The following is a 15,912-nucleotide window of genomic DNA, read 5'->3' on the forward strand; positions in this document are numbered from 1 at the left end:
TGGTGAGCTGCGGGCCTCTTAACACAGCCGGGCTCATGGCTGCCTGGCTAGCTCATGCCCCAAAATAATGACACACACACTGTATTCTTTTAAACACTGCTTGGTCCATTAGCTCTAGCCATTACTGGTTAATCTCATAGCCTGCAATGAGTCAGATTTAGATGAGCTCTGTCACTGTGATCTCACATAGATAACCTATTCAGTGTTCACGTCCAGGACATTGAGTTTTAATTTTTGTCCTAATCTGATAAACAAAAAAGATGAGGAGAATAGAGGAGCCTGATGTAAGGCCTCAAAATGGATCATTTGAAAAGTAAGACTGCCTGCCTCCACATGTGCTTCCAACCTTTATTAGCAAATCCATCCTTCCATAGATTAGCTATACACAACCCAAGTGTCCAGCACACTACAAACCACAGTTTAAACCTAACTGCTTTTGATTTCTGGAACAATTGCTGTCCCATCAACGTCTCATAACAACACAGCAAGGTATGTAAGATTGCCCCACACACCCCCTTAGAGGAATTTCAGGACCACAAAGAGGCAGCAAGTTATCTTTATAGGAAATCAAAATGTTTCTGCAGGGACAAAATGATGTACATTAAAAAACAGATTGGTGTACTCACTACGATTGTATGTGATATGACGCACACAGGATTTTGGTTCTGAATACTTGCTCCTCAGGAGGTTTTTGAGGTTGTGGAGAACCAGAACCTTGCTGGAGGAATTGGTGTCTGAAAGGATTAGCCTTGATGTATCAGGGCATCTTTCATTGGTCCCCAATGTTTACTGATTTCCTTACAGAGAACGAGAAGCCTCCAACTCCTGCTGCCATGGCTTCTGCAACATGAACAGTGAGAACTTCCTCCACACCCGGGTTGTTTTCATCAAATAAGAATGTGTAAGTCAATAGCAATCTACCACACCAGTTTAGAATTATGATTCATAAAATGGTTATTTCTTTTAAGGGGCTACTGCAACACACCTATTTGGAAATAGCAGCAAAATTTACCAGTATGTGACAAAAACCTATTTTAGTTTATTGTTTTCAGTCTTTCTGGAGACAGGATCTGATCTCTAGAGGGGTTGCCAGAAAGCCTTGGGGTGACACCAATGAGGACCTTGGGCAGGTGAGCTGTGGGTGCTGCACTGTGCCATGTCCCTAAAACTACGCGTGTATTGTCCCATAATCAGACTGATGACTATCTTGAATATCACCATAGAACTGATGTACAGAAAAGGATGGAGATATAGACAGGGACCCACATCAGAAAACTAGACTGAGCTTCCAAGCTCCAGTTGAAGAGCTGAAGGGGAGAGAATAAGAGCAAAGAACTAAGGAATACAAGGGCTTGGTCCACCCACTGAGACACTGTGTCTGAGCTAATGGGAGGTCAACAAAACCAGCTGTGCTGGGACTGACAGAGAATGGGATCAAAGTGGAAGCATTATATATAGATGCATACCTTCCTAAATCTGGATGGAGGGGGGGCATGGGATTCCAACAGGTCAAGGTACCCTGCCCTGTATTAGGACTGTAATTGGAGTGGAGAGGATTGGTGGTTGCATGAGTAGTTAGGGGGAGGAGGAAAGGAAGTGGAAATTTGAAATTTATTATTTATGAAGGAAGAAAAAATCAATAGAAGATAACCAATGGAGAGATGGGATCTAAGAAAAAAAAACTTTCATGTGATTTGTTGACACAGACACCAAAAACTTTTTCAGAAAAATAAGATACAGGGACTGAGTTGCTTGGGCAAGAGTGTGACTTGAGTAATTGGGAAGATGAGTGGGGGCTTATTTTGGGTCCCCTGGTGGCTGTATACATCTTTTGAGGAGCTGAATGCTGGATGTTTCTGTGGGTAAATAGGGAAGTAACAAGCTTGTGAGGGGATTTCTGACATAAGTAGAGCCTTGGTGATGTCACAAAGCCTTGATTCGTTGGGTAACAACTCTGTTCCACTCAAAGCACTAGTCTTCCATGAAGGTGGGTTTATTATCCTCACAGTGCCTGAGGAGGACAGTTCAGCTCCTGGTCTCCACAACTGTTCAACAGGCTTTTTGCACCTGAACATTTCTGGAAGATGGAATCTGGAGAGGTAGGACATTTTCTTTTGGTAAATATGTTTCCAAAGCAACTAAGACCTCTGTAGTGCAAAAAAGTTTTCCTTCAAATGCCCTGCGGGTCCACCATTTCTGTTGTTACCAGCTCCTATATTTGATAGCTGTGGGGATGGTGAATGCCAGCTATTCTTCCCACTTTATCTTTGCTAACAATATCAAATTCATCAATCCACTAAAATGGCAAAGCTCCTCTTTGTCCATAGGTGTTTTAAGAGATACTAATTATTTCTCAATGGCTGCTGTTGCCCAGAATAATGAGTCTTTCAGGTTGAAGTGGGTCTCTCAGTACTAACTTCCACAATAAAGACACAGAATGGCTTTATGTAATTTACCTGGGTCTGGATCAGGAGACCCAATACAGAGAGCCAGTGGACTGGAGTGCCATGACCTTGGGCAGGCTGTCTTGGATTGAGCCCCCTACCTATTAGCTTGATGTCGAAGGAGACGTGTGGATGTCCTTCGAATTCTTTGTTATCTGTTCAGATATTTCTTACTCGTTTCGGGGAGAGGCATACCTTCTCCTCTCATTGACTTAGTCAGTCAGAAAGTAGGTTTCTCAGCAGAGGTCATTTGCCTTTGGGCAGAAGGAATGTGTCTCTGAGATTGCTATACTGAGCTGTAGAGAAAAATTTGCTAATTGTCCTATTTATTTCTTAAGAGAAAATTACAGTTAGGTATGCAAACCTGTTGATCAATATCTATGTCTCCTCCACCACAGTTCTTCCAGAAAAGAGACTTGACCTCATAGCCTCCGCTTGTTATCCTTGCAGAACCTCATGGTTGAGGCCAAGACTTTGTTTCTGAATTAAACAGAAGGAAAGTTCTTTCAACCTTGAGAGTGGGCAGCTATGGAGCCCAAGCACAGAAAGATAGCCAAGAAACAGTGGACCAAGATGTCAGTGGCCTATCTCAGTAAGTCTACAGCCATGATGAAGATGCCTCTTAGTATGAGATGCATGCCACCTGTCCAGAAGAGGAATGGGTCATCTCTCCAGATGCCAAAACTGAGTAGGCCTTTTGAGGCCCTGGAGATTATTGTCGGTAGCAGAATTTCTCACGGCTGGAAGGAAGCCAATGAACCAGTCACCCAGTGGAAAGCCAACATTCTAGATCAACTGCCAACAAATCCCTCTCTTTATTTGTTGAAGTATGATGGAATAGATTGTGTCTATGGATTGGAGCTTCACAGTGATGAAAGGATTTTAAACCTTAAGTTCCTGCCTAACAACGTACCATTTCCTCAGGAGACAGACACTCATCTCTCAAACACCATAGTTGGCAGAGCAGTGAAACATACATTTGAGGGCACAAATGGCTCTAAGGATGACTGGAAGGGGATGGTCCTAGAGGAGGTGCCAATCATGAAGACCTGGTTCTATATTACCTACAAGAAAGATCCGGTCTTGTACATTTACCACCTCCTGGTTGACTACCTTGAAGGCAACCTCCACATCATGCCAGGCTCTATGGAGGAGTGGACTGGGGTGGTCCAAGATGAGGTGCAGACCATGAAGACCTGTTTCTACATTACCTACAAGAAAGATCCACTTGTGTACCTTTACCACCATCTAGATGACTACATTGAAAGCAACCTCCACATTATGCCAGGATGTCTTCCAATAGGGGTGAATTTGGAATTAGGCAGGGATTCCTTGGCCGGCAAAAGTGTGCAGCACAACGAAAAAGATGGAACCCAAAAGATAGGTAAAATTATTTACCATGTTCCCACCAAACTTTCAGTGCATTTCATCAAGTTTGATAATGACTTCCATATCTATGTCTATGATTTGATGAAGATGTCTTAAAGTGAAATTCACAAATTTTGGGGGTCAGACTTAAAACTGTGTTTGGGGAACTCTTTTTTTCAGAAATACCTCAGGTCTTCTATTAATACTGGTATCTTTCCCAATGGAATTTTTTTTTGCTCTAAAAATAAAATTTTTGAAGGTGTTATGTTGTTTGGTCAATGATGGAGTTTCTGGTGGATGGGACATCACAGAAAGACAGGCCTCAAAACAAAACAGGATTTATGGTCATTTCCCCTTGGAGAGTGAATGACGAAAGGAGATGCAGTGTGTGGAAGAGTACAAGATGGCTGTTTAAGAAACAGAGGAGAGTGGCCAAAAAGTTGTAGGATCTCAGAGAGGGATAATGCATGAGGGAAAAACATGTCATATGGAAAGATGTGACATCGAGGTGTTGGGACTTAAGAGCATAGAGAGTGATAATGAAGGGTCACAAATGTGTACTCAGAAGCAAAGAAAATTGGGTTTCATTTGATTAATGGTTTAATTCATACCATCTGGAAGTCACTGGGTATATGAACTCCACTGGACCATGTTGAGTGACCCGGATCCTCCTGCCTAAAGAAAAGTGTCTTCTCTCAGTGGCTCTTCTGCAATGGGGTGGACCTCAGGCTACCTACTTACTTTTGCCAGGCTTGATCTGCTACCTATTTTGTCACTCCTGGATTCTTTCTGTCTTGCACTCTCACAGGTCTTATGCATGCCATTCAACCCCTGTGAGTTCATTTAAACAATTGGCCTGCCTTAACTGTAAAACACTGTTCCCTTGTCATTGATCATGTTCTGTGGGATTTGGGCTATAAAACTCATAAACAGACTCACCCGCACCCAGGCTAAACTAGTAGTACATTGAATCACATTGGTGTGTGACATGCACAGATATGATGAATGCACCGAGCTCCATAAAATCAATTACCTAGGGAATCAGTGATGTTAGGTGAAGTGTGGCAAAGACCCCACAAACCCATCAGACCCGAGGATACCAGTATGATATTGATGCCTGACTCCCATCATGCAAGGATCCTGATATCTTTAACAGGGCAGTTTAGTTCCTTCATCTTCAAAAACTTGGTTAGTAAGGGTGTAGGTGTCAAACTGCCATTCAGGACCCAGCATGTAGGTGACCTGTGCCAGGTCAGGTGATTTGGCTACAATGTGGGTGAAAACTTGTACCAGGGCATGCTGGTACCCTCGCCCCTTCTTCTCCTCAACATCATCATCACTCTCCTGGGTGGGTCTAGAGCACAAAGAAGGCAAAATGGACTAAGCTTCCTCCTTAGTGGATAACCTTATCTACCCTCAATTTGGACTGACTTTCAGAGGGCATGCAGCACATTTTATCCTATTAGCCATCTCTTTCATTGGATCACTCACTTATCCAATGAATGATTGAATTTATCCATTCCTCCATGTCTCTATCTTCTTCAATCCCTTCTTCCATTTCCCCATGTCTTGTGTCTACAGGTTGCCAAGATAAATCTACTATGTCTCTTCTGTTCTAGAAACTTTCATTTGTAAAGAACTTGCCCTCTCAGGGGTGGATTTTTCTGAGTTCTCTGTAGATGGAGACAATATGAGGAGGAACAGAGGAGCAACCATGACAACACTTGCGCAGTACAGTTAGGCAGATTACAGATTGTTGCCTGGCAAGCCTGTACAATGAGTCAGATTCCCATGAGCTCTGTCACTGTGATCTCACATAGATAACTCATTCAGTGTTCACGTCCAGGACATTGAGTTTTAATTTTTGTCCTAATCTGGTAAAGAAACCAAGATGAGGAGAATAGAGGAGCCTGATGTAAGGCCACAAAATGGGTCATTTGAAAAGGTAAGACTACATGCCTCCATGTGTGCTGCTACCCTTCTTAGGAAATCCATCTTTCCATAGATTAGCTATAGGCAACCCAAGTGTCCAGCACACTGCTAACCACAGGTTTGAACCTAACTGCCTTTGATTTCTGAAACAATTGCTGTCCCATTAAGGTCTCATAACAACACACCAAGGTATGTAAGAATGCCCCACCATCACCTTAGAGCAATTTCAGGACACCAAAGAGGCAGCAAGTTATCATCATTGGAAATACAAATGTTTCTGGAGGGACAAAAGGATGTACATTAAAAAAAAAACGATTGGTGTACTCACTACGATTTTATGTGATATGGCCCACACAGGCTTCTGGTTCTGAATACTTGGTCCTCAGGAGGTTTTGTAGGTTGTGGAGACCCAGAACCTAGCTGGAGGAATTGCGGTCTGAAAGCTCAAGCCTTGATGTTTCAGGGCATCCTTTCACTGGTCCCCAATGTTTACTGATTTCCTTACAGAGAATGAGAGGCCTCCTACTCCTGCTGCAATGGCTTCTGCAACATGAACAGTGAGAACCCACTTCACACCCTGGTTGCTCTCATCACATAGGAAGGTGTAAGTCACAAACAATCTCCCACACCAGTTTAGAAATATGATTCATAAAATAGTTATTTCTTTTAAGGGGCAAACGTTACAGATTGCCATGCCAGACAACAGCCCTCTGCAGGATGAGGAGAGGAGCCTTGTAGCTGGATGTGGAGATGGATGCAAGAGAGCAAGCTGAAGGCAGTTGCTCCATTTTGAAAGAGAGAGACACCACACCCCAATGGCCTTTATCTCAGTTGCTATATCCTGAAGGAGCAAAAAGAGCTCCTGCAACATAATATTTGGTCATAGCAGAAAAATTTACCAGCATGTGACAAAAACCTATTTTAGTTTATTTTTTCATGCTTTCAGGTACATGGCAGAGACAGGATCTGCTTCATGCATTTGTGTGACCAATGATTTCCCTTTAAGAAAAAACCCACAAACGCTCCCAACAACATCATCAGCATTCAACAACATGTCCATGATTTCTTTGCTTTGCCTTTGATTGTGCGGTAAATCATGCTGCAAGTTAATCTGTGCAAGCAACGTGAATTTCTCTGTAAATATATAGACAGAATTGACAGGTATCTTAAACATGTCAGGGGGTCACTCAGCAATGGAGTGGGTTAATCATCACCATGTGACAGTGACATATTTAAGATCTCTCCTTTGTCTTTTAATCTCAGAATTGTCATGATGTTATGTCTTTGTGCAGACTTCTCAGGGTTTTCTCCCATTCATGGTTTCCATGGATGTTTGCTATTTACGCTTACATGTCTTTTGTCAGAATCTGTCAGTTTTGCCAGGCACTCTCAGCTCCACAACTTCTCCTGCCCTAAGATTCTAGTTGCAGACATTTTAGACATCTTGTGACTGTTGCACGAGAGTCTCATGTTCCACATAAATGATTTGGAATGTTATTTATCTTGAGTTTTAACTTCCATCCCTGAGTTCATTGACTTTCCTTGACCATCTTTCTTGGGCCACTGAGCTGAACTACAAGGGGTTTGCTCCAGTTACTTCTCCATGCTGAGACAGCCTACACTCTCAGTACTACTGTGATAGTGTTTCTTCACTATAGCAAGTATTCTTCTCAAGAAAAGAAGAAATTCAATATTATAATCCATCTGCTGTTATTGTGTCTTAAACACACGAACACACCCCCATAAGTTAATGCACACACACTGTTGATATCTCAACTTAGGGTGCCATTCTGGGGTTAGTAAGAGGCTTCTATCTAGAGGGGTTCCAGAAAGCCATGGGGTGACACCAACGAAGACCTTGGGCAGGTGAGGTGTGTGTGCCTTCACTGTGCCATGTCCCTAGGCACTACGGGTGCTTTGTCCCATAATCAGACTGATGACTATCTTGAATATCACCATAGAACTGTTGTACGGAAAAGGATGGAGATAAAGACAGGGCCCACATCAGAAAATTAGACTGAGATACCAAGCTCCAGTTGAAGAGCTGAAGGGGAGAGAATAAGAGCAAAGAACTAAGGAATACAAGGGCTTGGTCCACCCACTGAGACACTGTGTCTGAGCTAATGGGAGATCAACAAAACCAGCTATGCTGGGACTGACAGAGCATGGGATCAAAGTGGAAGCATTGAATGTGGCTGACAACTGGGCAGAAGGAGAACCCAATGATAATAGCACTGGGATTTGTCTGTACTGCACAAACAGGCTTTAATCGATCATATTATATGTATATGCATACCTTCCTCAATCTGGATGGAAGGGGGGCAAGGGCTTCCCACAGGTCAGGGTACCCTGCCCTTTATTAGGACCTGATTGGGAGTGGAGAGGATTGGTGGTTGCGTGAGTAGTTAGGGGGAGGAGGAAAGAAAGTGGAAATTTGAAATTTATTATTTATGAAGGAAGAAAAAATCAATAGAAGGTAACCAATGGAGAGATGGGATCTTAGAAAAAAAAACTTTCATGTGATTTGTTGACTCAGACACCACAGACTTTTTCAGAAAATAAGATACAGGAATTGAGTTGCTTGGGCAAGAGTGTGACTTGAGTAATTGGGAAGATGAGTGGGGGCTTATTTTGGGTCCCCTGGTGGCTATATACAGCTTTTGAGGAGCTGAATGCTGGATGTTTCTGTGGGTAAATAGGGAAGTAACAAGCTTGTGAGGGAATTTCTGTCATAAGTAGAGCCTTGGTGATGTCACAAAGCCTTGGTTCGTTGGGTAACAACTCTGTTCCACTCAAAGCACTAGTCTTCCATGAAGGTGGGTTTATTATCCTCACAGTGCCTGAGGAGGACAGTTCAGCTCCTGGTCTCCACAACTGTTCAACAGGCTTTTTGCACCTGAACATTTCCGGAAGATGGAATCTGGAGAGGTAGGACATTTTCTTTTGGTAAATATGTTTCCAAAGTAACTAAGACCTATGTAGTACAAAAATGTTTTCCTTCAACTGTCCTGCGGGTCCACCATTTCTGTTGTTACCAGCTCCTATATTTGATAGCTGTGGGGATGGTGAATGCCAGCTATTCTTCCCACTTTATCTTTGCTAACAATATAAAATTCATCAATCCACTAAAATGGCAAAGCTCCTCTTTGTCCATAGGTGTTTTAAAAGATACTAATTATTTCTCAATGGCTGCTGTTGCCCAGAATAATGAGTCTTTCAATTAGAAATGGGTCTCACAGTACTCACTTCCGCAATGAAGACACAGAATGGCTTTATGTAATATACCTGGGTCTGGATCAGGAGACCCAATACAGAGAGCCAGTGGACTGGAGTGCCATGACTTGGGCAGGCTGTCTTGTTTGAGCCCCCTACCTATTAGCTTGATCTCGAAGGAGACGTGTGGATGTCCTTCAAATTGTTTGTTATCTGTTCAGATTTTTCTTACTCATTTCGGGGATAGGCATACCTTCTCCTCTCATTGACTTAGTCAGTCAGAAAGTAGGTTTCTCAGCAGAGGTCATTTGCCTTTGGGCAGCAGGAATGTGTCTCTGAGATTGCTATACTGAGCTGTAGAGAAAAATTTGCAAATTGTCCTATTTATTTCTTAAGAGAAAATTACAGTTAGGTATGCAAACCTGTTGATCAATATCTTTGTCTCCTGCACCACAGTTCTTCCAGAAAAGAGCCTTGACCTCATAGCCTCCCCTTGTTATCCTTGCAGGCACTCATGGTTGAGGCCACGACTTTGTTTCTGAATTAAACAGAAGGAAAGTTCTTTCAACCTAGAGAGTGGGCAGCTATGAAGCCCAAGCACAGAAAGATAGCCAAGAAACAGGGGACCAGGAGTTCAGTGGCCTATCTCAGTAAGTCTACAGCCATGATGAAGATGCCTCTTAGTATGAGATGCATGCCACCTGTCCAGAAGAGGAATGGGTCATCTCTCCAGAAGCAAAAACTGAGTAGGCCTTTTGAGGCCCTGGAGAATATTGTCAGCCACAGAATTTCTCATGGCTGGAAGGAAGCCAATGAACCAGTCACCCAGTGGAAATCCATCATGCTAGATCAACTGCCAACAAATCTCTCTCTCTATTTGTTGAAGTATGATGGGATAGATTGTGTCTATGGATTGGAGCTTCACAGTGATTTAAAGATATTAAAGCTTAAGTTCCTGCCTAACAACGTACCATTTCCTCAGGAGACAGACACTCATCTCTCAAACACCATAGTTGGCAGAGCAGTGAAACATACATTTGAGGGCACAAATGGCTCTAAGGATGACTGGAAGGGGATGGTCCTAGAGGAGGTGCCAATCATGAAGACCTGGTTCTATATTACCTACAAGAAAGATCCGGTCTTGTACGTTTACCACCTCCTGGTTGACTACCTTGTAGGCAACCTACACATCATGCCAGCTCTATGGAAGAGTGGACTGGGGTAGTCCAAGATGAGGTGCAAACCATGGAGACCTGTTTCTACATTACCGACAAGAAATATCCAGTTGTGTACCTTTACCACTATCTAGATGACTATATTGAAAGCAACCTCCACATTATGCCAGGATGTTCTCTAATAGGGGTGAATTTGGAATTAGGCAGGGATTCCTTGGCAGTCAAAAGCGTGCAGCACAACGAAAAAGATGGAACCCAAAAGATAGGTAAAATTATTTACCAAGTTCCCACCAAACCTTCCGTGCATTTCATCAAGTTTGATAATGACTTCCATATCTATGTCTATGATTTGATGAAGATCTGTTAAAGTGAAATTCAAAATTTTGTGGGTCAGACTTAAAACTGTGTTTGGGGAACTCTTTTTTTCAGAAATACCTCAGGTCTTCTATTAATCCTGGTATCTTTCCCAATGGAATTTTTTTTTGCTCTAAATATACAATTTGTGAAGGTGTTATGTTGTTTGGTCAATGATGGATTTTCTGGTGGATGGGACATCACAGAAAGACAGGCCTCAAAACAAAACAGGATTTATGGTCTTTTCCCCTTGGAGAGGGAATGACGAAAGGAGATGCAGTGTGTGGAAGAGGACAAGATGGCTGTTTAGGAAACAGAGGAGAGTGGCCAAAAAGATGTCGGATCTCAGAGAGGGATAATGCGTGAGGGAAAAACATGTCATATGGAAAGATGTGGCATCGAGGTGTCGGGACTTAAGAGGATAGAGAGTGATCATGAAGGGTTACAAATGTGTACTCAGAAGCAAAGAAAATTGGGTTTCATTTGATTAATGGTTTAATTCATACCATCTGGAAGTCACTGGGTATATGAACTCCACTGGACCATGTTGAGTGACCTTGAACCTCCTGCCTAAAGAAAAGTGTCTCCTCTCAGTGGCTCTTCTGCAATGGGGTGGACCTCAGGCTACCTACTTACTTTTGCCAGGCTTCTATCTACTACCTATTTTGTCATGCCTGGATTCTTTCTGTCTTGCACTCTCACAAGTCTTATGCATGCCATTCAACCCCTGTGAGTTCATTTAAACAATTGGCCTGCCTTAACTGTAAAACACTGTTCCCTTGTCATTGATCATGTTCTGTGGGATTTGGGCTATAAAACTCATAAACAGACTCACCCGCACCTAGGCTAAACTAGTAGTACATTGAATCACATTGGTGTTTGACATGCACAGATATGATGAATGCACCGAGCTCCATAAAATCAGTTACCTAGGGAATCAGTGATGTTAGGTGAAGTGTGGCAAACACCCCACAAACCCATCAGACCCGAGGATACCAGTATGATATTGATGCCTGACTCCCATCATGCAAGGATCCTGACATATTTAACAGGGCAGTTTTGGTTCCTTTATCTTCAAAAACTTGGTTAGTAAGGTTGTAGGTGTCAAACTGCCATTCAGGACCCAGCATGTAGGTCACCTGTGCCAGGTCAGGTGATTTGGCTACAATGTGGGTGAAAACTTGTACCAGGGCATGCTGGTACCCTCGCCCCTTCTTCTCCTCAACATCATCATCACTCTCCTGGGTGGGTCTAGAGCACAAAGAAGGCAAAATGGACTAAGCTTCCTCCTTAGTGGATAACCTTATCTACCCTCAATTTGGACTGACTTTCAGAGGGCATGCAGCACATTTTATCCTATTAGCCATCTCTTTCATTGGATCACTCACTTATCCAATGAATGATTGAATTTATCCATTCCTCCATGTCTCTATCTTCTTCAATCCCTTCTTCCATTTCCCCATGTCTTGTGTCTACAGGTTGCCAAGATAAATCTACTATGTCTCTTCTGTTCTAGAAACTTTCATTTGTAAAGAACTTGCCCTCTCAGGGGTGGATTTTTCTGAGTTCTCTGTAGATGGAGACCATATGAGGAGGAACAGAGGAGCAACCATGACAACACTTGCGCAGTACAGTTAGGCAGATTACAGATTGATACCTGGCAAGCCTGTAAAATGAGTCAGATTCCCATGAGCTCTGTCACTGTGATCTCACATAGATAACTCATTCAGTGTTCACGTCCAGGACATTGAGTTTTAATTTTTGTCCTAATCTGGTAAAGAAACCAAGATGAGGAGAATAGAGGAGCCTGATGTAAGGCCACAAAATGGGTCATTTGAAAAGGTAAGACTACATGCCTCCATGTGTGCTGCTACCCTTCTTAGGAAATCCATCTTTCCATAGATTAGCTATAGGCAACCCAAGTGTCCAGCACACTGCTAACCACAGGTTTGAACCTAACTGCCTTTGATTTCTGAAACAATTGCTGTCCCATTAAGGTCTCATAACAACACAGCAAGGTATGTAAGAATGCCCCACCATCACCTTAGAGCAATTTCAGGACACCAAAGAGGCAGCAAGTTATCTTTATTGGAAATACAAATGTTTCTGGAGGGACACAAGGATGTACATTAAAAAAAAAAAAAAAAAAAAAAAAAAAAAAAAAGATTGGTGTACTCACTACGATTTTATGTGATATGGCCCACACAGGCTTCTGGTTCTGAATACTTGGTCCTCAGGAGGTTCTGTAGGTTGTGGAGACCCAGAACCTAGCTGGAGGAATTGGGGTCGGAAAGCTCAAGCCTTGATGTTTCAGGGCATCCTTTCACTGGTCCCTAATGTTTACTGATTTCCTTACAGAGAACGAGAAGCCTCCTACTCCTGCTGCCATGGCTTCTGCAACATGAAGAGTGAGACCCCCCTCCACAGCCTGGTTGCTCTCATCACATAGGAAGGTGTAAGTCACAAACAATCTCCCACACCAGTTTAGAATTGTGATTCATAAAATGGTTATTTCTTTTAAGGGGTAAACCTTACAGATTGCCATGCCAGACAACAGCCTTTTGCAGGATGAGGAGAGGAGCCTAGTAGCTGGATGTGGAGGTGGATGCATGAGAGCAAGCTGAAGGCAGTTGCTCCATTTTGAAAGAGAGAGACACCACACCCCAATGGCCTTTATCTCAGTTGCTATAGCCTGAAGGAGAAGAAAGAGCTCCTGCAACACACATATTTGGACATAGCAGCAAAATTACCAGTATGTGACAAAAACCTATTTATTTTATTTTTTTCATGCTTTCAGGTACATGGCAGAGACAGGATCTGCTTCATGCATTTGTGTGTCCAATGATTTCCCTTTAAGAAAAAACCCACAAATGCTCCCAACAACATCATCAGCATTCAACAACATGTCCATGATTTCTTTGCTTTGCCTTTGATTGAGCGGTAAATCATGCTGCTAGTTAATCTGTGCAAGCAATGTGAATTTCTCTGTAATTATATAGACAGAATTGACAGGTATCTTAAACATGTCAGGGGGTCACATTGCAATGGAGTGGGTTAATCATCACCATGTGACAGTGACATATTTAAGATCTCTCCTTTGTCTTTAAATCTCAGAATTGTCAAGATGTTATGTTTCTGTGCAGACTTCTCAGGGTTTTCTCCCATTCATGGTTTCCATGGATGTTTGCTAGTTACGCTTACATGTCTTTTGCCAGATTCTGTCAGTTTTAGCCATGCACTCTCAGCTCCACAACTTCTCCTGCCCTAAGATTCTAGTTCCAGGCATTTTAGACATCTTGTGACTGTTGCACGAGTGTCTCATGTTCCGCCTAAATGATTTGGAATGTTATTTAGTCTGAGTTTTAACTTCCATCCCTGAGTTCATTGACTTTCCTTGACCATCTTTCTTGGGCCACTGAGCTGAACTACAAGGGGTTTGCTCCAGTTACTTCTCCATGCTGAGACAGCCTACACTCTCAGTACTACTGTGATAGTGTTTCTGTAGCAAGTATTCTTCTCAAGATAATAAGAAATTTCAATATTATAATTCATCTGCTGTTATTGTGTCTTAAACACACAAACACACCTCCATAAGTTAATGCTCACACACTGTTGATATCTCAATTCAGGGTGCCTTTCTGGGGTTAGTAAGAGGCTTCTCTCTAGAGGGGTTCCCAGAAAGCCATGGGGTGACACCAATGAGGACCTTGGGCAGGTGAGCTGTGGGTGCCTGCACTGTGCCATGTCCCTAGGAACTATGGGTGCTTTGTCCCATAATCAGACTGATGACTATCTTGAATATCACCATAGAACTGTTGTACGGAAAAGGATGGAGATAAAGACAGGGACCCACATCAGAAAACTAGAATGAGATACCAAGTTCCAGTTGAAGAGCTGAAGGGGAGGGAATAAGAGCAAAGAACTAAGGAATACAAGGGCTTGGTCCACCCACTGAGACACTGTGTCTGAGCTAATGGGAGATCAACAAAACCAGCTATGCTGGGACTGACAGAGCATGGGATCAAAGTGGAAGCATTGAATGTGGCTGACAATTGGGGCAGAAGGAGAACCCAATGATAATGGCACAGGGATATGTCTGTACTGCACATACAGGCTTTAATCCATCATATTATGTGTAGATGCATACCTTCCTCAATATGGATGGAGGGGGGGCAAGGGCTTCCCACAGGTCAAGGTAACCTGCCCTCTATTAGGACCTGATTGGGAGTGGAGAGGATTGGTGGTTGCGTGAGTAGTTAGGGGGAGAGGGAAAGGAAATTTGAAATTTATTATTTATGAAGGAAGAAAAAAATCAATAGAAGATAACCAATGGAGAGATGGGATCTAAGAAAAAAAAACTTTCATGTGAGTTGTTGACTCAGACACCAAAGACTTTTTCAGAAAAATAAGATACAGGGATGAGTTGCTTGGGCAAGAGTGTGACTTGAGTAATTGGGAAGATGAGTGGGGGCTTATTTTGGGTCTCCTGGTGGCTGTATACATCTTTTGAGGAGCAGAATGCTGGATATTTCTGTGGGTAAATAGGGAAGTAACAAGCTTGTGAGGGGATTTCTGACATAAGTAGAGCCTTGGTGATGTCACAAAGCCTTGGATCGTGGTAGCAACTCTGTTCCACTCAAAGCACTAGTCTTCCATGAAGGTGGGTTTATTATCCTCACAGTGCCTGAGTAGGACAGTTCAGCTCCTGGTCTCCACAACTGTTTAACAGGATTTTTGCACCTGACCATTTCCGGAAGATGGAATCTAGAGAGGTAGGACATTTTCTTTTGGTAAATATGTTTCCAAAGCAACTAAGACCTCTGTAGTACAAAAAAGTTTTCCTTCAACTGTCCAGCGGGTCCACCATTTCTGTTGTTACCAGCTCCTATATTTGATAGCTGTGGGGATGGTGAATGCCAGCTATTCTTCCCACTGTATCTTTGCTAACAATATCAAATTCATCAATCCACTAAAATGGCAAAGCTCCTCTTTGTCCATAGGTGTTTTAGAAGATACTAATTATTTCTCAATGGCTGCTGTTGCCCAGAATAATGAGTCTTTCGGGTTGAAGTGGGTCTCACAGTACTCACTTCCACAATGAAGACACAGAATGGCTTTATGTAATATACCTGGGTCTGGATCAGGAGACCCAATACAGAGAGCCAGTGGACTGGAGTGCCATGACCTTGCGCAGGCTGTCTTGGATTGAGCCCCCTACCTATTAGCTTGATGTCGAAGGAGACGTGTGGATGTCCTTTGAATTCTTTGTTATCTGTTCAGATTTTTCTTACTCATTTCGCGGATAGGCATACCTTCTCCTCTCATAGACTTAGTCAGTCAGAAAGTAGGTTTCTCAGCAGACGTCATTTGCCTTTGGGCAGCAGGAATGTGTCTCTGAGATTGCTATACTGAGCTGTAGAGAAAAA

General features: G+C 42.8%; 1 protein-coding gene across 1 annotated transcript; it reads left to right on the plus strand.

Moving 5' to 3' along the window:
• Positions 1-9,684: 9,684 nt before the first annotated feature.
• Positions 9,685-10,484, plus strand: LOC130869071 (spindlin-2-like; the record flags this gene model as incomplete). Its single annotated transcript, XM_057761164.1, has 2 exons — positions 9,685-10,178; positions 10,340-10,484. Coding segments are annotated over 2 exons (639 nt in total), but the record flags the coding sequence as incomplete, so codon positions are not given.
• Between the last annotated feature and the right edge of the window lie 5,428 nt (positions 10,485-15,912).

The sequence above is a fragment of the Chionomys nivalis genome, unplaced genomic scaffold (assembly GCF_950005125.1).
Source record: "Chionomys nivalis unplaced genomic scaffold, mChiNiv1.1 scaffold_29, whole genome shotgun sequence".
In the NCBI taxonomy this organism is placed as follows: domain Eukaryota; kingdom Metazoa; phylum Chordata; class Mammalia; order Rodentia; family Cricetidae; genus Chionomys; species Chionomys nivalis.